Source organism: Thamnophis sirtalis, unplaced genomic scaffold, assembly GCF_051295495.1.
Source record: "Thamnophis sirtalis isolate CommonGarterSnake01/CBP01778 unplaced genomic scaffold, rThaSir2_p1.2 scaffold_3, whole genome shotgun sequence".
NCBI classification, from domain to species: Eukaryota; Metazoa; Chordata; class Lepidosauria; order Squamata; family Natricidae; genus Thamnophis; species Thamnophis sirtalis.
Window position 1 is genome coordinate 57,585,987 of NW_028261383.1, and position 26,878 is coordinate 57,612,864.

Below are 26,878 nucleotides of genomic sequence, written 5' to 3' on the forward strand. Positions count from 1 at the left end.
CTGAAAGTGAAGCTGCTTGTGTTTTGCTTGTATTTACTGCTACCTTTGAAAACCTGCTTTTGGTAATGTATGGTATATTATTATTATTTTGAATCCTGCTGAATCAGTTACTGTGTTTTCTGAATGTGATCGCTGCTGCAAACTCTGACCAGCCAGCTCAGCTTTAGCACTTATTGCAGCCTGATTCAGCACAGCTGATTAGCGGGTGGATCAGACTGCTGGAATACCCCCAATCAGCTGTTCCAGGCTGCAGGGATTGCCACAGACCATCGCTGCTTCCATGCCTAGTGTTTTTGGCCTCTAGTGGGGGTGGGCAGGGCTACATTCAGTGTATAAGATGCACCCAAATTTTCACCTTCTTTTTTGGGGGGGGGGGGAAAGGTGTGACTTATACTACTTTAAAATGACGGTAGAGGGTGGTTGTTTTGTGATCGACTTCTTTTAGACATTTTGTGTTTCAGTAAATATCATTTATACTTCTTTCAGGCTTTGGTGCCATTGTTCAGATTACATTGCTGTGACACAATTTTGTTTCAATCTGAGAAAAACAAATAGCTGGATTGACATCTCTACTTCAAGTACGTTGTTAAATGTGAAAAGATGAAATAGGAAAAAAGAAAAGATTATGTGATGTTTGGTTATAGAGGGCTGTTGCATAAGCCCATCATAAAAAGGTGCAGCTATTTTAAAGCTTTGTGACAGTTGTTATATTTTGACCCTGTATACTCTTCAGTACTTTTAAAAATTAAATCCGAAATATTGCTAGCAGTGTGAAAGCATTCCTGACATCCTATAATAACAGTATATTATTCAGACATTTCATAATAATCCGTGGGATTACCAAAGTGGGGATGAACTGTCGGATCCTGCCCCATAGATCTCCACATACTGAAATCGTTTCCCTTGGGACTGAGAACTTTAGTCTTCCCAAAGCCAAACTATGTTTCAAACACTAACCTCCTGTGAAGTCCTTGGTACTTTTTGAATTTATTTTCTTGCAGATGTTTTATTACCTAATTAGGTAACATCACGAATGTGGGTAAATGTGGAGTTCCCTCCCTATTTATATACAGCACTTTGGTGGGGGTATATTTTTCTCTTTGGAAGTTTCTTGATTACAGTATTGTTTTCTGCTTGTTTGTCTGGTATTAATCCTTGCTTATCTGGGTGTTGGCTGCTAAAGAAAATGCATCCTGGATTTTTATTCCTTCTTAGATGTTTTTTTTTAATTGCCTCTTTTGAGTGGTGTTTAAATATGGTTTACTCTTGTGTGTTTATTGAGGACTGATTTGTCTGAATGCCAAGCTTCCAGGAATTCCCGACACTTTTCCAGGTATTTAGCTTGGTAAAGGATGCTCAGTTTTCCAGTTGAAATTATAATTGAATCTGTACATGTGTTGTGAGCTTAAGGAGTTTTAATTGTGTCTTCTGACCGCTACTTGGTATTCATGGCTGCACATTGCTAGTCTTTTGCCTGTCTGTCCTACATAATGGCTATTAAGAATACAACATTCGGTACAACATACGGTACAACACACAGCACAACATACAGTGTAAGAACTGTTCATCCCTGAGCTGCATATATTCTCTTCAATTTAAACCTCCTGTTTCACTAAACGAAAGTACTAAGAATGAGGTAGGGCCAATGAAGCCTCTGCGCTTTCCCTTCACGCGACAGTAATCGCACAACATTTAGAAGTGATGCCAACCAAACATTTAAAATAAACAACCATATCCTGAGCCCTGTGCTCTGTCTATACAATAAGCACTGCAGTGTTTTCCTCAAATATATAGTAGGCAGAGACTTTTCACCAGAATTGAGTTGAGAATTGCAGTCATAAGTCATTGCAGTTGTAAATTGAGGCACCACGTGACTGGAAACCATTTTTGCAATGTTCATAGAGCAAGTCACTGAGAATCACGTGGTCATTGAGCAGATCCAATAGAGCCAATGGGTTTTTTGTTTTTTTGTTTGCCAGAAAACAGTAAACAAAAGTTGAAAATCATGGTCAAGACTGTGTGACACTGCAATCAGTCCTAAATGTGAGCCAGTTGCCAAGCACCAGAAATGCAATCATGTGACCATAGGTGTGGGTGTGCAGCAATTGTACTCTCAAGGATGTGTCAAAAGTTGCTTTTTTGAATCCCGCTGTAACGTTTAAGGTTTGATAAGGAAACACTTGTAAATCCAGGATTAACTATAGTATTGCTGATGGCTACAATTTTTATGAGCAGTTCATTTTTAAAAGGGACCATATTACATATGAGTCTATGGAGATTCCCAGTCATCGAGGTCATGGTTGCTTTTTCAGGACTTTGTTTTTTCTTTTGAAGACGTTTTGCTTCTCATCCAAGAAGCTTCTTCAGCTCTGAAGCTGAAGAAGCTTCTTGGGTGAGAAGCAAAACGCCATCAAAAGAAAAAAAACAAAGACCAATTTCCTCCTGAAAAAGCACCTTTGGGACAACATGGATATTCCATGTTTATCCAACCCATGAGTGAAGCAACAAAATAAATGAACAATACTCTGCTGTATAGGCCTCCTATGCAACCCAACTTAAGAAAAAAACTTTCTTAAAATGTCTAAAATGGTATTCTCTTTGAGGCTTATTTTTAAGGCCATTTAAGAGGGGGGAAAGGCAGGGATTGAACAACATTTGCTGAAATATCAGTCTTGAATTCTAAATCCTGCTAGATGGGTTGATCAACATGAGTTTGAAACAGGTAACTTTACAGTCAAAAACACTGCAATAGGTCACATAATAGGTCACATAAAGCTAGGATAGGCAATAATAGCCTTACTTTTATGACACTCTAGAAGTTGAGGTTCCAGAATGTAACAGAATTTGACAAACTCAGCAGCTTTGAAGATGACACTTAATAGAAAAGTAATCATCCCATTTCTAAATAGATTTCTGTTAAAAGTTTGTTTTAAAACTAGTTATAGAATAAAATATTGAGGTGCCTATTCTTCAGAATTCATGCCTCATCCATTTTCCCATTTGCCTCACTTTTTCCAGTATCATTACAGTATTACTTTTCATGTTATTCATCAAAGCTTCCACTCCTTCTCAGCTACAGTATAAATATTGTGTCAGGCCTGTAGCCGGTTCCTTTTGGGATTTTTGGCCTGCCACACTAATATTCTATTCTACTATGCTGTTTCATTAGTGGGGAATTGGGAGGGGGAATAGTAAGGAGTAGAATGTGTTGTCGTCAAAATAAAATTCCTTTCTAAAATCCAAGGTCATCCTTTGTCTCTACACCTCTGCACTTGACCAGAACTGGATGGATGGAACTACCAGAATGGCAGTGGAAGATTGGGCCATGTGATGGGCTTGTGGGTGTGGGGGCAAGCTCATGAACTTTCAACTGGGTGCAAAAACCCCAGGAAACTCAGATTCGGGTTTCCCCACCCAGTTGAAAATTCATGATCTTGCTCCCACACCCACAAGTCTATCACATGGTCCAATCTGGCAGTTCCACACATCCAGTTCCGGTCAGGTGCAATCATACTGGACCACGATCTTAACTCTCATTGAAAGCCTGCTGCAGAAACCCCTGCTAGGAGACCTTTGGGCCGCCAAACACATTTTGGGATTTATTTCTGGAAGAATATGAGAAATAGGCATAACAACTGCTTCAATTATTTAAGTTATTAAAAGTGTACATTCTTGGGTGTTCACAAAGTTGGATGTCAATTTTATTCACTTTATCTGCTTTACATCCACCCAAGTATTTGCATTTTTATAAATAAATACATGTGGTACAGAACACTATTTACTATTAAATCATGACTGGAATAATATTTTGAGAAAAGGTAAACTGTTTATTCAACAGGATGAGTCTGTACCCAACCAGTGGTTTGATCTACATGGCATTATAGCATACATAACATAGGATCCAATCAGATACTCTAACTGAATGGACTTTTTTTTAAAATCATACATTACAGAGACAATATTCATAAGAGGGACAACAATCATTATATAGGGCAGCCAACCAGCAGTTTCCTAGAGTTTTCTGGCAACAACAAGAAGCAGCCACTCAGAAGCAAACTGGATTCAGGAGGCCTATCGCCATACTATGAAAAATGCAGCACTGATAATATAGTCCAAAATATCAGATTTTCCAAAAAATAATAATGGGGAATTGTTTAGTTTAAAAAAAAGAAAAGTGCACAGTCCTTATATTATTAAAGAATCTTTAACATTTACATAGTTTGCTTAGGATAGTTTCTGTACATCAATAATATAAGGGCAGGTGGAATTGCTTCTAAGTCAGCACCATAACATATTTCACTTGGCTGAACAAAAAGAGTACCTTCACAAGTTATAAGATAAGAGAACAGGCTAGGAGAAGAAATAAGTCATTTCCCTTGTAAGCTAAAGTAACTCCAACTAGGCATGACATACATTTATGGGAAAAGTCAGTTACTTTGCCTTGGTGGACAGCATCGAGTCCATCACTCCTAGTTCTTACGTAGAAATGTGTGGTCCTGCATTTTCTTCATTCAATTTCTATAAATTATACAAATCCCATCCTCTCTTCCTCAGAATGGGACAACTCGCCACAGCCAACTCACCATGGCCAACTTGCTGTGGGACAATTTAACAATTCAATTATTTAAAATAATTTTAAAAATGTTTTAACCTTTTTAAAATTAACATTTTATTTTGTCCCTCCTTTTGCACCCTTTCTTTAATTATTCTATTCCACCATTTCTTTGATATTAGTGTAACTCTTGTCCCACAGTGAGTTGTCCCTGGGAAGTTGGCCATGGAAAGTTGGCTGTGGCAAGTTGGCCATGGTGAGTTGGTTGAGATGAATTGTCATAGACCCTCTTTTCCTAGCTTCCTATATAATGTCTGGGTTTGGTTCAATGTCAGCCAACAGGAATATTCTCATTATTTATCATTAAGGACAGAGATAGTGTCATTATTTAGCTACATGGGTATTCTCAACAGAAATGGTGTCTTTATTAGCATTCTCATCAAATAGCATGGGGGGGGGGAGGACTAAAGAATTAGTCAGTAAAAGAAACTTTATTTTTCCCCTTTAAAAGTGAGTTAATATGTGTTTCCCACTCCTCTTTCTCTTACACACATACACACCAACACATTTTCTTCCCATTTGTACTTGTATGCATTTTACATTCTCCCTTGAAATCTTTGCTGGGTTGGGTCAAGCCATGCCCAAATGTGTCTGAAAACATAGAGATGAATCTATCAAGAATTTCCCTTGTGCGTGACAATCAGAAAACAGCACTTCTGCAGAACAAAATATGTTTAAAAGAGAAATTGCTGCCAGCTGAAGCCTATGCAACAGGGACACAAGAATTTCCTATCAGGAAGTGTGGTCACTTCATCAGCTTCATTCCAAGCCTTGTTATTTAAAACTATGAAGAGATGGACAAAGGACTCTTTCGCAATTCCTAATAGTCAACACCAATTTGACAAGACAGAATAGGTTTTTTTTTTCTTAAAAAATTAAAGACAATCCTTGTTCTTATAAGAAAACGGAAGAAACTGTACAAGAGATATTTTGATATGTCCATCTCTCCCAAGCACATTTAATCCAAAGATTTGTTCCGGTGCTCAAAAGGCACTTAAAGAGGTTTTTTTTAAAAAAAAACAATCACTAACAACCAATATAAAATAGAAACAAAAATAATTTAACAAAAGGTATAATGTAGCCTATCTTTAAGGAGAAAAGTAAACCTTCAGATAATTCTTCGGCTCTCATCATTTTCAAAAATATGTGTCACACGCATAAATGTAATCAAAGCATCTCTTCTCCATAAAGCAAAGTAAGAAAAAATATTACTGGCAATGAAAATAGAAGAGTTTGCCAAATGGCTCTCCCTTCCCCACCTGTCCAACTTTGCAATATCCAACCTATGCAAAAACTACATTTGTTGGTTCATTACAATTCATTGTAATGAATTAGGGCAGTCCCCCCCCCCAATCTTTGGGGCACCAGGGACCGGTTCCGTGGAGAGAGCTTTTTCTGTGGACCGCAGGAGGCGTGGTTTCGTGTGCTGCCTGTATTCTGCAGGTAGGGATTTGTTCATTTGCATGGCCCGTTTTCTGGCATGTCACGGACCAGTGCCGATCCACGGACCTGGGTTGGGAAGCCCTGAACGAGGGATTGTTCCTATGCTAAGGAAGGCTCAGGGACATGTAGGTAATTTGGGAGGGGGATTAAAAGAATTTCATAAATGAAAAACTAGCACGGTTAACTAATCATGGCATTAAAAATGCCTACTACATTAGCAGACATATAGATAAACACCATTTATCATTATATTATTATATTGAGGAACAATATTAGAATAACTACATACATTCCTTTCACGCTATATATGAGAAGGTCAAAATTCCTTCAGGATTGGAGGTTGTTCTCATTTTTACTGATGCATTTCTAATATACTGAATTATCTATTAAGTGCAAGGATCTGGAGTCACAGGGCCGCAATTAAAATTTAGCATGAAGAAGAAACATCACAGTTCAGCAGATATTTTTCATACTGGAAGCAAGTACAGCAATATATAAACAGGCTCAAACAGGCAAGGGGCAGATTCATGAAATGAAGCGTTCACAGATGGGATACAGAAAATGAGATTCACACAATGTCATGGATGTTCACATCCTAGATGAAAAGGCTACTTCATAGAATATGTTCCTCTTCTATGCAATTTCTGAAAATAGATGGTATTAGGAATCAGAGGATAAATATGCATAAATTTTCCTCCTTTGGCAATGTGGACTGCAATGCTTACAAATTATAATTTGGCTGAAAGCATACTATGAGTTAAACATACAGCAAGACAAATTCAAGGTCACTAATTACCCAGAAGTTACTAAAATTGATCTCTAATGAGAAATAGAAAAACGTTTACTTTTGTTTCAAGAGCTGGCCATTGCAAAATAAATTAAGAGATACCAAGCAGTGGAAGATGCAGATTGATCCGAGTGTTTTGATTGATTGATTGATTTATCCATGTTAGAAAATATAAGTGCACTGATTGAAAGGAAACAAAACTATCTTAGTTGAAGGGCTGGTATTAGAGACATCTGATCATAAATGCTGATTTTTTTAAAAGCAGCAAGTAGAGCCTTGAGTTCAGTGAAAAGGAAAGGAAAAAGGCAAGCATGCAAATTGCTAGAATTCTTGGTTGTTGTTTTTTGTTTTGCTTTCTTTTTTTGCCTATATTAAAAGTATAGAGACCAATTTTATTTCTGTAAGCCCCAAATCACTGTATATTGTTACAGTAGAGAAAGTGCAAATTGTCATCCTATCAGTTCAGATATATGCTCAGCTCAATCAAGTATGGATCATGCTGTTCATGCAAGGGGATATGGCCCAGAAAACCCCTTATATACTGCTAAGGAACTTTAAAGAAATATAATTTTATTAAAATCCTCCTTGCCTGTTTTAATCCAGATTAAAACAGATTTTTCCCCCCAGAGGAATCATTAGCAAAAGGGAGATGAGAGAATAAAATATTTCAACCACTATATAAGGTAGCCTATTTATTTATTGTTATCAACCAAAGGTTAAAGTCCTCTTCTGTTTTGAAAACAGTGGGAGTTGAATTTCTTTTGTACACATGTAATACTGTGCTACAACATGAAGTACATACAAAACATCCTAGATTTCCCTTTTATATAAGGGGAAATTGTACCACTTTTTACTGTTTGCATCCACATCTGGCATACTTCTTCAACCAGAAAATGACAAGTTTCCATATTCCAATGAAGCAGTCCTTAAGAGATGAATTTGAAGACAGAAATCCACCCATCTATGAGAACCGAATTGATCATCATCATCACCACCAAACAAATTCAGTATTTCCAGTACAACTAGTGTTTCTTTTCATTTGCAACTCTAAAGCCAAACCGCACTGATACGAAAATTCAGTTCACAAACTGATCAATAGTCTATTGCTTGATGTATAGTTGCTGTGTAATTCACACACACAGGCAAAAACACACTCTAGCAGATACCTAAGGGTGAGGTAAGTCTATTAAATTGTTACTGGGCTACATAAAGTTTCATATATATTTCTAGACAGGCTTGAATATTCCAGTGGTAATTACGTAAGATGACAATGGGTAGTACCAAATATTTTCAGCAATGTTGTTATATATGTAAATCCTTAAACCACTTCTACAATCCCAAATCTCGTCTTTTTTTTTTTACAAAAGTCACGTTTTCCCTGTCTTTTCTTCTAAGGATATCATTTGTACAATCATACTGCTTCCTTCTCAAAAGAAATGAAGATCAGAATGATCCATCATTTTCCCAAAGAATTCTCCTTTTGCGAGAGCTACATTGTGCCAGATTTATCTGAAGAACTGTTAGGAAAGAGCTTCTCTGTGGGTGTCACCGCAGGACTCCCCATTCCTGAGCTGCTACTGCTACTTGATCGATGCTGGACAACAGGCCTGATGGGACGCATGGGCGGGGGCCTCAGCTGCGCTCCTGCAAGCCGAGCCGAGAGAGCAGGTTTAAATGTCGTCATCATTTCAGTGGTTGAGCTGCTGCTCCGCCTCATAGCGGCATCAGGGTCTCTGATCATGATGGTATGAAGGGGACTGGCAGGTTCAGAATTGACCGAACCAATTTGCGGGTTCTTCATTGGTTCAAGAGTGTCCAGGACAACATCGGGGGCTTGTTTCACAGTATTTTGCCTTTCGAGCTCACGCAGCTCATTCAGGGCTGTGCTCATGGTTTTTTCAATGTCCTGTAAAGACAGAAATACAAACAGAATGTAACCATTCCTTGAATTAGATGATGATCTAGCTTCTTTTCTTATTTACTTGAGGCAGAAGGTTTGATACAGATAACCTTGAGTAGAACAACCGCTCATGAAATAATTTTCATGGGACTGATGACAGTAACCAAGTCTCTGCTTGCCCGTAAAACTACAACATATACATTTCATACTCATACAACGGTCTAGGAATTCAACCCTCTTCCAGGCTGGTTCTCCAGCTACGAATTGTAAGAGCTGAGACCTGAAGTGCAAAGGCTGGAAAGAGTTCACCACACTGAGACACACTGAGAACGTGAAAAGTTATTTTTGAATCCCATTTTGTAGGTAACTCTCAAAATTTCTTAATAAAAATATGACATTTTAGAAACAATCCAATTAAGGACACCGTAGAATTGATAAACAAGTAGATGCAATATCAAGGGAACATGGCTAGTGTACCTGGAGGCTGCATTTCTCATTTCAAATGGATGTGAGCTCTTTCAACTATATCTTAATTTCCACAATGCAATTCCACTTCTTTTAGTTTTGGTACGGCAGAATATCAGGTCAGCTGTTCTGCTTAAAACTGAGATGGTAGCACCACCTATCTTATCAAATTAATATTTTTTTGTCTCCTGAAGTATCTTCTCGGATAGAAGGTGTTAAGCTTGCTGTGTATTTGCATCTTACACGAAGCTATCTCTTCTATGTATTTATTATTTTATCAAATTTATACAGCAACTCATGTCACACAAGGGGACTCTCTGGGTGGCATACAATAAAATCAACAATACAGTTAGGTTTTGATTATTAGGGGGAAAATGTTATGATACAGGATATAGTCAAATAAAGGAGGGATAATGATGACAACCTATATATATGTATGAGTATAATATAAGGAAACTAAATGAAAATTGCAACAGTGATTTGGAAAGGAGGATTAGAAAAGTTTATTATTAAATATTATGGATGTTTAGCTAGGATAGGACATAAGGATTCAGTGTTATTGGAGGATTTTAGAAATATTAAATGAAATGCCAGTATATGGTTATGTATTAAATCATGGTATATTTTATGATGAAGGATGTTTAAATAATTATAGTCAAATAAAAATGGAGGTATAAGGGTAACATGTATAAATATTTGAGTTAAAATACTTGAGTTAATATGAATTATGCTTGATGACTGTGGAAGAGATGCACGAAAACCTTTTGTAACCAACTGATACACTTTCTACAGTATGTAAAGAAGGAAGATTTTATGTGTTGTGTTTGTTTTGAAAATAAAAATAAATTCTATTTTTTAAAATAAAACCAACAATTAAAGCAGAATATAGAAATGAATCAGGTTGTGAGAGAGTTAATAAGATGCCATACAGCATTTGGGTGGGTCCATCTACCACCAGGGATGTTCCAGAAGGCAGAAAAAACTTCTCCTGGATCAGATGGAACTTCTTAGAAGACAAGGCAGGGGTGGGTTTCAACCGGTTCGCGGCGGTCCCTGCGAACCGGTTGGTCAGTGAACCCAGAAGTAAGTAACTTCCGGGAACAGCGAAGGGCCCACCCGCGCGCCCCGCTCCTTACCCGGTTTTGATGAGTTCTGCGCTTCCACACATGCGCAGGACGCATACAGCGCCTGCGCGATCCTCCAGGAGCAGCTGGAGCATCGCACAGACGCTAGTACGCATGCGTGCACCGCGCACATGCAAGCGCACGCCGCACGCGTGCACGAGGACGCCACCGGCCCCGTTCCAACCGAACCGGTTGGAACGGGGCGAGAAACCCACCCCTGAGACAAGGCCTGCAACATGCCTCGCCCAGTAGAAGTAGTAGAAGTAATTGGGGAGAAGTGTTCCCTGCCATTAGAGTCTAATAACTGCCACTAAGAGGGGAAGAGGACAGGGGAGTGAAACACTGACAAAAGAAATGAGAGTGAAGAAGACATAAATAAATGAACAAAAACATGATAAATCTTTGTTCAGGGTACCAGCTACAGTCCCTTTCTGAAGCATATGGATATGGCTACAGCCATCTACGCATTAATCAGGTCCCATTTCAATGACTAGAAAGCACGGTAATTGGTTGCTGCCCTTGAAGAATAATAGGGGCTGCCCTTGTAGAATGTCCAAAAACCACAGCTGGTACAAATTATTGGGAGCCAGATTGGCTTTCTTGGGTACATTTTATGAGCCATAGTATACCAATTTTAAATCAACTGCCCTGGCTTCTAATTAGTTTCATTTATGAATGATTTCCCCCCCCCTCCTGATTCCTGCTGTGCTGCTTCATCATGGGAGGGAGCAGCTGTTCCTGGGAGGGATGAGTGAAGAATGCAGAGAGTGAATGCCAAGAGTGCATATTCCCAGCAGGATTGCCCATGGCATGAAGGTCATCCCAGGTGCCCAGCAAGCAGGAACCTCTATTGGGCAGCTGCAATATAGAAAGATGTCAGAGGCAGATGATCACTTCAGTGACAATGGCAAAGGCACCAATTCCCACTGCACAGGAGAAGATAATGGGAAACCACTCTTGTAGTTTTACCAAGAAAACCACATGGATAGAAAATATAAAATTACTCACAATATACTGCCAGATGATGCAACTGAGGAAAAAGATCTTTCAGAGTACTAAAGGGGTTTAGGACATGGCAATGGCAAATCGTTCTAAAAAATCTTGGGAAGAAAACTGCAGGAATTTCTGTCCAGGTAGTCCCCAGGAGTCAAAACTGATTTGAAGGCACAACAACAACAAATATTAATCTAGAAATAAGGATGAATAGAATAGCATGGTCTATGTTCCCAATAGGGTGATTTGTCAGACTACAAAAGGAACACTACAACCTACATCCTTCTCTAGAAATAAATGAAATGCTCTTGAATGCACATTCCAAAGAATACACGAATTTCATGCAAATGAATCAATGGATGTTTTGCTGGCAACTAGAAAAAATATTACTTTGTCATGCCTGTAATATCCTTAGCACTCAGCTAGAACACAACTTCTGCACCATTTTGTAGACCAAAAATTGAATAATGGATGGACGGACGGACAGACAGACAATCTATATTTATATTTAAAGAAAGATTGTGTGTGTGTTCCAAGATTTAGGAAAACAATATATTTAACAATATACAGTATGTACTGTGTATCTTGCTAAAAAGAGAGGCTTAGCTTTGACAGATCAACTTTGACAGCAACTAATGGATAATGGATTGCATCACATTCAGCAGATGAAACACACTTATAGCGCCTCTTAAAAGAAGTAAGACTTGAATTGTGAATACTAAGAAGATTTAGATTTAGATTTATTTTATTTGTATGCCGCCCTTTTCCGGGAGGGACTCAGGGCGGCGAACAACTCAAAGGGGGAAAGGGAACATAGAACACAATACATGTGATTAAAATAACCAAGAATCATACAGCCACACAGGGGAGGAGAACTCATCAACCCCAGGCCTGCCGGCACAGCCAGGTTTTGACAGCTTTCCGGAAGGCCTAGAGAGAGGTGAGGGTCCGAATCTCCGTGGGGGAGTTCGTTCCAAAGGGCTGGAGCTGCCACAGAGAAGGCCCTCCCCCGGGTGGTAGCCAGATGGCATTGGCTGGTGGACGGAACCCGGAGGAGGCCGACCCTGTGTGATCTAACGGGTCGTTGGGAGGTGATTGGCAGCAGGCGGTCTCTCAAGTACCCAGGTCAAACTCCACTGTGCATAGATATATTGATGGCAATAGCTTTTTGTTATATGATTCTTTTGTCTGTCCTCATTCTTGTCATATATCGTTTCAGTGCATGATCCCTAAATTCTAACATTGTGGATTTCTCCCACAACATATTTGATTTTGTGCAGTCTCATTCCTCTTATCTATCTTTAATTTATTCTAAAGAGACCCAAACATTTTACTTTTGCTTGTAAGAGACTTTTCTTTAACCCTACTAATTGTTTTGGCTAGACTTTATAATTAAACTACTGAAGTGATAGATTGCTTCTACTTTTTACGATCAATAATAAAGGAACAAGTAGTCAAGAAATATGGCTTAGACTAGCACTCGGTAGAGCAACAATGAAGAGCTTGGAAAAGACATTAAGATGCCATGATGGATTTATATCTATGAAATCTGGGGTAGTACAAGCCATTGTATTCCCTGTAACACTTTAGGGCCATGATGGCAAACCTATGGCACACCTGCCACAGAGAGCATGCAGAGCGCTCCCTGTGGGCATGCAAGCCATCGCCACAGCTCATGTCCACCGTGCATGCACATGTGTCTTCTGCCAACCAGCTAATTTTTGGATCTCTGCCACAAATGTGCAGGACTGTGTGATATGTGGGGGTGTGTGCATGCATGCGTGGGGAGGTGGGGGGGTTGCATGCACATGCACGGGGAGTAGGGGAGCTCAGGGGTGTAGCATCCCCCACAGCCCATTTTTGGTCCCAGAAGGCTGCAGAAAGGCCTACTAGGCCCAAAACGGTGCTTAGGGAGGTTGCATGTGCCTGTGGGGGGGAGGGTAAGGGGAACACAGGGGCTCATGTGTGCATGAACACAGGGGAGTGTCATGTTCACATTACATTATGGGTGTGGCATGCGCGCTTTCGGCACACAACGGCAAAAAGGTTAGCCATCACTGCTCTAGGGAAATGAGAAGTGGACTTTGAAGAAGCAGGATAAGGAGAATATTGATGCTTTTGAACCTCAGTGTTCAAAAAGACTCCTAAGATATTATGGAGAGCCAAGGACAAACAAATGGATTGAACAATTTCTCTTGAGGCAAACATGGCCAGGATCAAATTACCATACTTTGGACACATTACGCAAAGACCCACGTAGCTCTCTGAAGGTGGTGGAAGGAAAGAGAAACAGACAATGAAAAGCAGCAAGATAGAGAGATGCCGTTATAGCAAAAAAGAACGCACTGTTGGATCAAGTTAGGAGCAGGTAGTCATGGAGGAAATGTATCTCTGTACGAGGTCACTTAAAGAATCAACACCAACTAGTTAGCACATAATCAGTCAATCATTCTGGTCGTTCTTTCTATAGTTCACCTCTTGAAGCCAAAATGGAGCTCCAAATGCAAGTATCATACATTTCTACAATGACATCACAGATTGGCAGTTTTATTTTTAATCCCTTTCTGAACTGTTCCTGCCATGGAACTGGTATTTTTGCCCTGTGCTTTTTTCGTTTAACAGTAGTTGCACGCTAGGCTGACATTTATACCTATCTCAAATATCCCTTTCCTGAATAAACTTTACTAAATCGGAACCCGCAAATACATGTGATATTTAACTTTGTGTATGTCACCATGAATCACTATTCTTACTTCTGTAATATTCATCAGAACAAAATACTCAGATATATTTTATGTAATTTTGGGAAAGGTCATTGATAGACTGACATTTTAGAACAGTTTTATGACTCTATCTCTATGCATGCTTGCGGAGAATGAAATGCTTGCGGAGAATGACTGTTGTGCTCTCTTTTAATATGTTGTATTGTTTCCATATTGGAATACTGTTTGTCTTTCCCCCCCTCCCTTTTTGAATTGTGAGCCGCCCTGAGTCCCCCCAGGGAAAAGAGCGGCATACAAATAAAGGAAATTCAAATTCAAATTCAAATTCAAATGCTATCAACCTTAGCAGAATTTGTTTTCAAGTCTATGCCTGATTCTGCACTCTAGAATAGTTGAGTTCAGTGAAATACTATATGAGATTTAGAATATCAGGTTGCACTCCAACATTAAATATCATTGAGAAATGGTTAAATTTAACCAGGATAGTCTAATTCCAATCTTCCTTAGCCTTTTGGCCTCCAAAGAATTGTGAATCAAAAGATACCAGGTTGGGGATCATTAGGACGATCTGAAATTTGACTGCCTTGCAGGAATTGTTATGCATTTATACAGAAATGTATATGAAAATTCTTTTTTCATATTTCTTTTCAATTATATTTTTGCTTGTTTTTCTCTATTGTTCACAATTCTTTACTAACCTTTTGTTACTCTACTCCTTTTATACTCCTTTTCTTCTCCAATGTATATTTTTGGTACTCCCCCCCCCGCTAATTAATAAGAGGCTCTTTATGTCACATTTTATGACAAAGATAAAGAAGTTGGAAGAATCATCCTTTTCTTTGGAGTTCTCCTTACCTGTTACAGAATTTTGAAATGCTTGATTTGTAATTGCTTCTCAGCTTGCTTCCCTGCCAATTTGAGAAGAAGCAGCCTATACAAACAATTGCCAATTTTTGTTTAAATGATTTTTAGAGCTTTGGACAGAGTCCTAGTCATAGGCATAAAATGCTTACCGCTGTGTAAATTAAATGGGGGAGAGGGACGCTCTCTTTCCCCTATAAAAAGAAAATGGCAATACTAAAACTAAATCCAGTGATCTACAAATCACCAGTGGCTTTATTTAAAAATGGAACACTGCTATCCATTAGGTTTTCTGTAATGGAAAGTGTCATAGTACTAAGCAAAAAAGCTAAGAAGTGACAGCATAATCACTCAATCAACAACCCACACAGAAAAAGTCGAAAGATGTCAGCCTGAAAATCAACAGGTCCGCTAACCTTTGAGCAACCCATGCAGCTAAAAGAAAAGAGACGCTCAGCTGAACCTGCACATATATGGCCATTTATTTTATGTTCAGCCCATAAATTCTACCTACTAAAAGGCTTATTTGCCATTTCAGATTTTTAAAAACCCTTAGCAAAGAATTATTTCTCTCTGCCATTTTTTTCTCCTTGATATAAATCAGCAATCTTCTGATATACTGTATAAGGAAAAATATTTGAGCTGGACAACTTTTGACCTCGATAGATCTGCACAGCCTGTTGCTTGAGACTTTTTCATGTGATAAATAGAGAGAATGTCCTTTGTGTTAAGCTCAGTTCCAGGTGGCTTCATGGAGATATTGTACTTTCTTCAGAGAGGTTTTTCTAACCTATTTTTTCTTAGTCTAACCTATAGAACTCACATTTTCTGATCCAAATCAGGAATCAAATCAGTCCATCTTAATATTAACCAGGTCCAATCCTGCTTGATCAACCAAGCTTCAGCTGGATGTGATGTGGCCCGCCAGCAGATCTGGCAATAAATTCGGACAGTGAGGACATTGGGGAGGAACATGGGCCAGTTCTGGAGTCTGAGGAAGGCTCTGATGAGGGCTCTGCGTTGGAAACAGAGATGGAGCCAGAGCCTTATGCCAGTTATCAGCTTCCTTTAGGGTCAGACATCAGTGAGGCAGATGAACAGGTGGAGCCTATTCCCAGTGTGTGCATGGGCATAGTTGCCAGATGAAGGAAACAGCTATAGAACAAGGGTCGATTTGTGAGTAAGGCCAGATGATGAATGGCCCCTCCTAGGGGAAATAAAAAAAGGAGCAAAAGGGGAGTGGAGTTTGCAGGAGACAATTAGTTCGCTTAATTGGTTCGTGACTCTCCAAGACTCCTTGCCAAGTTTTGCAGATATTGGCCTGTCAGCTCTCCATGCCAGATAAGGTCCATGTCTGTAAATCCTCCCTTGAAAGACTTTGCTGGATGTGAATGAGCAGAATTCACAGTAAATTAATAAAAGGTTTTTTTGTCGGAACAAGGAGTTTGGTTCATGCTCTTGGGAAGTTTCGGTCAGAACAGGATGCTATGACATAATCTTCACACACATACATACATACACATGCACTAACCCAAGGGCTCACAGTTGTACAACAAAACTGCTTTTCATCAGGACTACAAAAACAAAGTTGAGTTATTTAAACTCTCCCTATCCCTCAAAAGAAACCCTGTTGATTAGCAGTGTTCTGGGGATGCAGAAGAACAGTGAGAGCATGTATCAGAGAGGCTACTCTTAACCAGGAGTATATTCTTAACTTCCTCTGAAGGCAGCAATTTCACTAGGCATATGAAAATAGTATTTTTTAAAAAGAAAAAATACTTCTATTGTGAAAGATAGGAATGTACCATAAGTAATAAACCATTTGATGTTGGGGAATTCTTGATGCACATTATTTGAGTTCAGAAACCAATAACCCTTAAACCAAGCCATTATAGATTTAATTTAAAAAAATACATTGCTAAATATCTAATGTATCTAAAATTTCTATAATATGCAGTTTCTACATAGCTTTTCTCTTACCTCTGCCAGTGCTTCAGCTTCTAGTGATTTCTGATCGCCAAGACTACTATGCCGAGTTGAGCTACAAGTAGACCTCAGTTGATGGCCATCGCTCAATGTCTTTCTGTCTGGATAATTGATACTGCCAGCACTTCCAAACGTTGCCATCCTTCGTTTCTCTGGGCTTTCGATCCTACCTCTATTCAATGGCAGCATGTGAGGACTGCTAGGACAAGCTGCTGCTCGAGGAGGAGTATCTATTCCTGGACCAAAACCTCTTGTGGGGCTGTGTGTATCACCACCACTTCGACGGCGAGGGATTGCTGCTCCATCAGATCTTAACCTCACCCTAGAAAATAAGACCAACACGCTTGTGAAATCATTGCTCCATGTTCAGCTGGTCTGATAAGTAAATGTTCATAGAGCTGTTTTAAAGAGGGGAATGTAGTGACTGCCTTGAAATGTCAAGTTGAAGAATCAAATCTCTTAACCTTTCCTATGTGGGCTAGTACAGGGCTCTCCCTTATGTTGTTTAAAATCTGGGTATTTGAAACTGCTGGGCTATCTTCTATTAATTTAAGGTAATGGATCATCAATAAATAAGTAAGGCATATTTTTATCCTGACCTGTGATGATTTTTTTTTTACTCACTATCTAGACTGTTAGGGAATGGATGGGATGAAAGAAGCTTAGACTGGTTTCCATGAAAACAAGACTTTTTGATCAGAAACCATCTGGCTCATTATCAACTGCAGGTTAGTTCCAGAGGTGTTAGAATATTCATGACTGGGAGAGACATGGTAACAATATCTGCCAATGAATAGACATAGTAACTAAGTCAGCCAATGGGAGCTTAAACAGATGTTTGAATGTTTAATGTTTAATAAATTTATAGGCCGCCCAATCCCGGAGGACTCCAGGCGGCTTACAACAATACAATATCTGAGATCTGAGTCTGTGCTGAGAATCGAAACTGAAACTACTCTGTCTGCTCTGAACTCTGAAATGAAACTAACTGTTCTCTCCTGCTTGTGTTCTGCTTGTAACGTCTACCACATTGAAAGAATCTACCATTGGTATTGTACATTTATTCATCTGCTATTATGTATATAAAGAAGTTAATGAATCCAGCTAAATCAGTTATCTGTGTGTACTTTCTGTATTTAATTTTTCTGCAATAAAGTCACACATGTTCTGAAGGAACAGATCTGGAATCTGGGAATTCTGTCTTCATGGCTTCTGCTTGTTTAACAGATAACGTCCATGATCAGAGATGCCCTCACCCCACTCTGTCTGGAGGGGCATTACTACTATTTTTTGGAACAGAGATCCCTGGTCACCTAAGTCTTGCTCTTGTTACTTCGAGGCTGGATGCCTGCAGTAAGCGCTAAGGGTGGTTCCTCTGAAGATAACTCGAAATTTCAGCTAGTATAAAATAGGACAGCTAATGACTGCAAGAGGTAGGAGCTATTTTAACAGACATTGACATTGAGTCTTAATTGATTATCCCTTGGGCCATATCAAAGTGCAAAGTTCCAGAAACAAATTATTACCAAAATTTGATAAAAGCAATATTAAGTGGAATTTGATAAAATAGAGTCTAAAATGAAATTGGAATAGAATACAATGATATAAGATATAAATAAAATATTATAAAATACTTTGGTATCATCCTTGCAATCTATGCCAATCAGACCCACATATGCAGATCTCAACCGAACCATTTTGTTTAAGTATTGTGCTCTGTTCAATGTTATTTTCCAGTTCTGGCCATACATAAAGTAAGTTGTTTTGATATGGGGATCCTAATGGGTCATTTGTTTGATATATAGACCAAGGTACCTCTCTCTTACCCCCTTATAAAAGTAGCAATAAAATAGGATGTGAGCCAAATCTTCTACCTCTGCCGCTCCACAAATGCAGAGGTGCTCATTGTAAGGTATAGAATGGAATCTCCCATATCTGACCATTGTGTCAAGTGGTTCAAATCTCGCTCACATAAATATCACCCTAAGATATGTTGACAGTTGTAACTTCAAGTAGCTGTCTACTTGAAAAGTATGCTTGTATTTACTCGGCCATTTCAAGTTACCCACCTTACTATGTATAGCTATGTCATTTTGTGCTTCTATATCTTTAATTTTTTGGGCAGCTCTTTTTTTTTTACTTGATCTCCTGTTACACAAGTGGCATGAAGGCCACAACTTCCTACAAAATTTAATCCAGGAGATTTGTGATTGTAATTTTACTTGCTCTAGTAGACATAATTTGGGGATATTTTAACAGAATTACATCAGTATTGTGGGCACTGCATTGGTAGTCTATTTTTTTTCCAGGTTTATTTCAAAGCAAATTCCTGCAAGGGACTGGTACGAGCAACTTTTGGGAAAGACAGTCTGTTCTGAGAAGAATCCATGCTTTTATGACCCTTTATGATCAAATCAGGATAACATGCATCACATTTCTGTCCCTGAAGAAGTTACAATTATGAGAATGAAGAAGAAGCAAGTCTTTTCAATGGCTGCTATAGTGTTATACAATGGCTTGAACCAGTGGTGGGATTCAGCCAGTTTGCACCTATTTGGAAGAACCGGTTGTTAACTTTCTAAGTAGTTCAGAGAACTGGTTGTTGGAAGAAATCTCATTTTGTTTTTTTCCACTTTACAGGGCTAATCCTGTAAGGAAGGCAGGAAGGAAACATTCTGGTGTTTCTAGCCTAATCTTTATTACCCTGATTACAGAAACTGCCTCTCCGGTTAACTCTTATTACATTGTAACAGCTAAGTGAAGTACCCATTGATGTGAGTGATGCTGAGTTGGCCACGTCCACCCAGTCACATGACCACTGAGCCATGCCTACCCAGCTGGTCATTAGGGCAGAGAACCGGTTGTTAAATTATTTGAATCCCACCACTGGCTTAAACCCTATGGCTCACTTCTAACCTTTACAAAACAATGGATACTATCATTCTTCACTATATCTTCCGAGTTTAATGTTTTTGCAGGTGCTAATAATTTCAATAATTTCACCTTATCGTAATTTTTAAAATTATTTTTGTTGCTTACACTATAATAAGCAACCTAAAGTCTACTGGCGTATAGTAGACGCAGTGAAACAAATCAATATCCCTACTTCTTCCACTTTTAAATGTGACGTTAATTGTGCGTCAGCTCAGAACTTTTCTACAATCTACGTATTCAAATTGTCTTGCCTGTAGCCAGAAAAGAATGGGGAAGAGAGATAATTGCATCCAAATGAGAATAAAATATTGGGGTTTTTTTACCCCAAGAGAGCCGAGGTGGCGCAGTGGGTATAGCGCAGTACTGCAGGCCACTTCAGCTGACTGCTATTAGCAGTTCAGCGGTTCAAATCTCACCTGCTCAGGGTTGACTCTTCCGAGGTGGGTAAAATGAGGACCCAAATTGTGGGGGCGATATGCTGACTCTGTAAACCGCTTAGAGAGGGCTGAAAGCCCTATGAAGCGGTATATAAGTCTAACTGCTATTGCTATTGCTATTTACCGTCCCATTACTCCTCCAAATCCATAGTCTGGAAGATGATCTGTTGGTGACTGTATGTCATTCTTAGATGAGGCTTTGTCATCCAGCAGAGGTCCACTGCTTGCTTCACTGTCTGCCTTCTGGCTAAGGCTGTCGGAAAAGGCATCATCCCTGTGAATAACAAAAATCTCTGTTAGGCTGAGTTTAATGGTTCATACTTAGGAAGGAAAAACTTGTTCATTAATTTGAGCCAGCAGGTGGGTAAAACAGCAATGGATTTGCTGTGGTTAACCTGTACAATAAACAGTTAAAGGAACTAGGCATGTCTAGCCTAACAAAGAGAAGGAGTAGGGGTGACATGATAGCTGTCATCCAATATTTGAAGGGCTGTCACGGAGAAGAAGGGATCAACTTGTTCTCCAAAGCCCCGGAAAACAGGACAAAAAGGAATGGCTGGAACTCATTAAAATCCAACCTGGAACGAAGAAGAAATTTCCTGACAGGGAAAACAATTAATCAATGGACAGCTTGCCTCCCAGAGTTGTGAATGCTCCATCACTGGAGGTTTTAAAGAAGATATTGTAGAGCCATTGTACAGGATGTTATAAGGCCGTGATTGCAAACCTAAGGCACGCATGCCAGAGATTGCCCGCAGACTCCTTTCTGTGGGCATGTGCGCCATCGCCAGCTACTCTTTTGGTTTCCGGTTTGTGCATGCGTGCCGGGCAGCTGATCTTCGTGCGTGCCGTAGCCCCAGAAACCCAAACACCACCTGCCCAGTGCACATGCATGTGCCAAAAATCAGAAGATCGGGTAGCCAGCATGCGCATGTGCACCAGCCAGCTGGTCTTCAAGTTTCTGGGGCTCTTGCGCACATGTGCACACACATACACGTTCCAGTTTGGGCACTCGGTGCCGAAAAAGGTTCACCATCACTGGTATAAGGTCTCCTGCCTTGGGTATGGGGTTGGACTAGAAGATTCCTTCCAGTCTTATGATTCCATTTGATTATTTAGGGGTATTGTATATCAGGGATATCAGAAAAGCTTGGGTTTCTACCCTGTTAGCCACTCATCTTTGAAAACTTTACATAAATCCCCTGTCTAAACATACTTTCTACTGCTATTTTTTTTCCTCACTGGGTAACAATCAATATTTAGCACACGTCCCTAACTTATTTCATTTTCATTCATTTCATTTATTATATTTATATGCCGCCCTTTTCCCCCGAAGGGGACTCAGGGTGGCTAACAAATCAAATCAGGGAAGGGGGGGGGGTACAGACAAAAAAAATAAAAAATAAACGATACATAACAATACATAATTTAAAAAGACACAACAGTCATACCATTCCAGACGGGGGCAACAGCTCTTTAGCCCCAGGCCTGTGGGAACAGCCAGGTTTTAACGGCTTTGTGGAAGGCCTGGAGGGTGGTGAGGGTTCGAATCTCCACGGGGAGTTCGTTCCAAAGGGTCGGAGCAGCCACAGAGAAGGCTCTCCTCCGGGTAGTCGCCAGTCGACACTGGCCAGCGGATGGAATTCGGAGGAGGCCTAATCTGTGGGATCTAATCGGTCTAGCGGAGGTGATTGGCAGCAGGCGGTCTCTCAAGTACCCAGGTCCAATACCATGAAGGGCTTTATAAGTGACGACTAGCGCCTTGAAGCGTATCCGGAGACCAATAGGCAGCCAGTGCAGCTCGCGGAGGATAGGTGTTACGTGGGTGAACCGAGGTGCACCCACGATCGCTCGCGCGGCTGCATTCTGGACAAGCTGAAGTCTCCGAATGCTCTTCAAGGGCTGCCCCATGTAGAGCATTGAGAAGAATATGTCAAAAAGATAGATAAACAGTAGCAGCCACTTCTAGAATCTAGTGAATCGGATTTAGAAAAAGAAAAGCCTTGGTCAGCCTGCATTTTTAAGGAAAAATCTTCCTTAGCTCTTTCAATTAAAAGGTTTCTACAGCTGTCATCGCACATATATTTTTCATATTTCAGTGAATGTTTCTTTTTTTTAAAAAAGGACTCAATTGGCTACATCACAGTGATAACACCGTTTCAAACGTCAACATGGTTAGCTGTCAACAATGGAATTAGTTGCCAACAATGTGTCCACAGAGATCATCTATATCACAACTATTTGGTGGGGGGGTGTCTAATGGGGAGCAAGAGATGAAATGGATGACGAAATGATGTTGCAATGACGCATGTAGGAAATGCTGGGGGTTGTGTTCTGACATCCTAAGACACCATTTGTCATTTCTCATCTTCACAGTTAGTAGTAGATGCCTAGGATCTGTACTTAAATAGGGAGGGGGAAAATAACACAGAACCTTCAAGCTTCATTGAATTTCAACTCTCCAGTTGAAATTTTGCCCCAGAGCCCAGGTCAACCTCACTTCCAAAATGGAAGATTTGTTTTAGAACTTCTTGTTACATAATTAAAATTATTGCCTGTAAAATTGGAAGAAATTCTGAGGAGCAAAGATTATATTTTGACCTGAAGACATGTTATACTTTTATGGATAGAACAGAAATATCTACTCCTAACCTCATTTCATTACCACTTAAGTATGTGGTCCTCTCTGGTTACTTTAGGTATCAGATTATATCAGATTATTACTGGATCACAGTAATAATCTAGAAAATCTAGAAAAGACTTGGGCTTTACATTAAGTTCTAATTTTGATACTTGGGCAAAACAATTTCCATGAAGCTTTTGGAAACTAAAACTACCCATTGTGATGCAAATAAAAAACGTAAAAAGGTGGTCTAGAATTCTTTTCAATTTTATTTTTGACTAAAACAATTTAACTCTGAGGTTGGTTGTAATTTTGAGGATCCCTTCCACATTTATTACATTACATTTACATTATAAATCACTGTGTATTGCAGATATCTGTGTTCTTGATTATTCTCCTAGAGCCTAATTCCATCAAGAATTGTGGGCTTCTTTTGCATATGGATGATCACATAATGTGTTATCATATAAAACTGGAACACAATGTAGTGTATATCTTCATTGCTTCTGCTGCTAGTCCTGATCTTTTATATTTGCATATCTATATACTACTAAAATTCTCATGTCTGTTTGATCAATTGGAAAGTACAGGGCAATAATTATTGAACCAAGGTAACTCAATGGGCTAATTGATAGACTCCTATCGGAATGAAATTTGGGGAAGTTGTGGCCACTTCAGCATACCATGTCTTTTGACTACACTTCCCAGAACCCTGGAGGTTGTATGGTGTAAGGGAAGATGGGACAGCCAAATCCCCACTCTCTTTGCCATCTCCATCTGCACTCAGTTGAGTGGCGATTGGCTGCTTTAGAACTGAAGCCAAAATTTGAAATCCCTTAAAACTGGTGGGTGGGTGAGGGAATGACAAAGGAGCAACTCAAATATCTGATGGCAAGATAGGGCTAGCTGAGTGCACTGATGGTCAACAAACAAGCCCTTTTCCTCCTGGGAGGGAAGGAGTCCTTGGGATACATGGGATGAGGAGGGGGGAAATTTTCCTTGTGGTCTATAGCTCTCTTTGTCCCGTCCCCCCCAGGAAACTGACAGGCAGTTCTGCAGGTGAACGAAGGAGGAGAAAGAGTGATTTATGAGCTCTCTGCCAGCTTCCCACAAGCCATGTCAATGGGGAAATCACTCCTATTCCCACTTCTCTTTTGTTCACCCATAGTCACTCTGCTTCTCTGTTTAGGTAAGGAAATTTTCTGAAAGGATTACCCCATGGGTCACACTAATAGTTCGAGAAGTGAGATAGCTCTTTGCCTGAAATGCAGCTTATAGCAAACAAACATGTACTGTATATGTTGAAAGATAAGGAAAGAAGAAAATCAATATATAAAATAACAGCAATACCCCAACTCAGGCAAAAGCCATAAACAATATACCAATTTCCCATTTTCCTTAGAAGAGCAAAAATTGTACTTCGTATACCTAAGTGTCTATTTAGCCTCTTGAAAAGATCACCGTATAGTTTTATCTTTTTCGCAGAATACAAATACAAACTGCTGTACGATAAAAAAATTTACTTACATGTCTTGTACCACAATATATTGATGTGGTATGAGGCCATCTACGCCATTGTGGCGACCTTCCCACCAGTCTTCAGACGCCCGATGGTACAAGAGAAGGGAAGCTCCTTTTTTGAAGGATAACTCACGTGGGGATCGTCCAGTATAGTCAAACTTGGCAATAGCTTCAATCTGTTCCACTTCTACAAAGTTGGGTGAACAACAGTAGAAGAAAGATCAAGAGAGTTGATTAAAATTCACTATAGTTTGTTTAATGCAGTAACGTTTTCTTGGAACGGCGTGAATGTTTCTTCTCTAAAGGTATTTCTGTGAAGGATATTTTTGCTACTTTCCCTAGGAAAGAGAATATTGTCGCCTTAATGTTAAGGTACTACACTGTAATTTAAGTTCAAGTGGGAAAGAAGGGAGGGGTAGTAGCTGACAGCTGGGATAAGATTCCCTACATTTTGAGTCCTAAGAAATATGAAGTTAGCTTAAATCCCTCAGGAGACAAAGTGGTTAACTTGGTGGCACACAATCAAATCAATCATCACTTCTGATAAAATTCTAATAAAACCTGTTTATCAGAGGCAAAAATGGGAGAAGTATCCTGAGTAAGAATTGTCTTTCAAATTATCTCTTTTTAAAAGCTATAATCTATCTCCAACCAAAAGCAGCAAAAAAAAATAATACCCAAGTTTATTGATGCCATTAGATTTAGCCTCCAAAATACATCTCTATAGTCTGAAGAAATTTATACAGGACTATCTAATGCAGTAATAAACAGTTCTGCATATTATGAAGCATCATCTTTTTAATAAACTCCTGGCTGTCTGCCTTTCAAACCAGAATGTTGAATAACATGAACCTTAATCAGATCCAGCAGAACAATTTTAATGTTATTGTCTGTTTAAAGGCAGAAAGTAACAGACTTCTTATGAAACAGATTTCATATGTTATCATCTTGGTACAGTAATACTGAAAAACAGTCTAAATTAGCTGGGCCTCTATATTTTCTGCTAACATGCTCTTTAACATCAGCTGGACATTATATGGGAATTGTGGCCCTGAATGTCTGAAGAGAAGCATTTGGGAACGGTTACCTTACAAAATCTGCCTTTGTGTGGTTCAAATGAAGCAACTTTTAGTAGTAATATATAGTGTCAAGATGACTTCCAAAAATAGCCACACAATCTAGATAAAATATCTAATTCCCCATCAGTACGCTGGACCAGATATGTGGAATTAGACTCAGAGATGTTATATAAATTCTTAAAATAAAACAGCTCTTCCTCTCCATGCTTGTGTTATGGTTAATCACCCAGAAACTCCAATCAAAACTATTAACATAACTATTCAGGCATAAAATTGCCTAAATGGAAGCTTGCTTGCTTCAACTTTTTCAGTCAAGAAAGGCTGTTTGTCAACCACACTGAAAAATGAAGGTTGACATCACCCTGCTCCTTTCAAACATTCATCTTCAATTAGCTGACTTATCCTTTTCTCCTCTTATGCCCTTAGTTCTAATAAACAATTATGTCAATTTTCCCATAACTTGCACTGGTAAGGTACGGGATTTGGATATTTGCATCACTAAAGAGAAAGAATTAATGGAACTAAAAGCCATAAAAATAAATGAAACAGAGGCATGCTAAGTTCAGGTAAAACACAGGGTTCTATCACAAGGTTTCCTAAATGGTAAAATAAGCCAACATTTATTTCTAGGCATATTACTTTATACTGATGCCTAAATCAATTTGGGTGTGTGTGTGCCTAATCAAATAGCTATATTATGTGTGCAGATTCAGAAAAATTGTGTCCTGAAAATTAGCATTCAAAAGTAAATGGACATAAGGCAAATGTAAAGGTTTTCCTCACACATATATGCTACTCATTTCTGACTCTAGGGGGCAGTACTCATCTCCGTTTCAAAGCCTAAGAGCCAGCGTTGTCCGAAGACATCTCCGTGGTCATGTGGCCAGCATGACTAAATGCCGAAGGCACATGGAATGATATTATCTTCCCACCAAATGTGGTTCCTATTTTTCTACTTGCATCTTTACATGCTTTCGAACTGCTAGGTTGGAAAATGCTGGGACAAGTAATGGGAGCTCACTCCATTTTGTGGCGCTAGGGATTCAAACCGTCGAACTGCCAACCTTTCTGATCGACAAGCTCAGCATCTTAGCCACTGCGTCCCTAAAAGTGGACATAAATAGATAAAAATATAAGATGGAATGAGGGAATAGAATTCCTCAGGGATGCTGCAATGGTCACGAGTGTGAAAAATGGTCGTAAGTCACTTTTTTCAGTGCTGTTGTAGGTTCAAATGGTCACTAAACAAACTGTTGCAAATCAAGGACTTACAAGCATCGATGTCCTGGATCCTCAAGACAACCGGAGCTACGTAAAATAACAATCAAACTGGAGGCATCACTTTCATGTCAAATAGAATTTTAACTCATTAAGCAGGCTGTCAGAATAA

The 26,878-nt window shown here is 39.4% G+C and overlaps 1 protein-coding gene across 3 annotated transcripts in view; it reads right to left on the reverse strand.

Moving 5' to 3' along the window:
* Positions 1 to 3,806: 3,806 nt before the first annotated feature.
* Positions 3,807 to 26,878, reverse strand: part of SRGAP3 (SLIT-ROBO Rho GTPase activating protein 3) — a 203,510-nt gene continuing 180,438 nt past the window's right edge. For all 3 annotated transcript variants that reach the window (XM_087708926.1, XM_087708927.1, XM_087708925.1), the window contains 4 exons: positions 24,416 to 24,596; positions 20,390 to 20,539; positions 16,889 to 17,216; positions 3,807 to 8,748 (listed from right to left, as the gene is read on the reverse strand). In XM_087708926.1, coding sequence (XP_087565052.1) covers positions 8,332 to 8,748; positions 16,889 to 17,216; positions 20,390 to 20,539; positions 24,416 to 24,596 — 1,076 coding nt within the window. In that variant the 3' untranslated portion in view covers positions 3,807 to 8,331. The remainder of the gene's footprint in view (positions 8,749 to 16,888; positions 17,217 to 20,389; positions 20,540 to 24,415; positions 24,597 to 26,878) is intronic.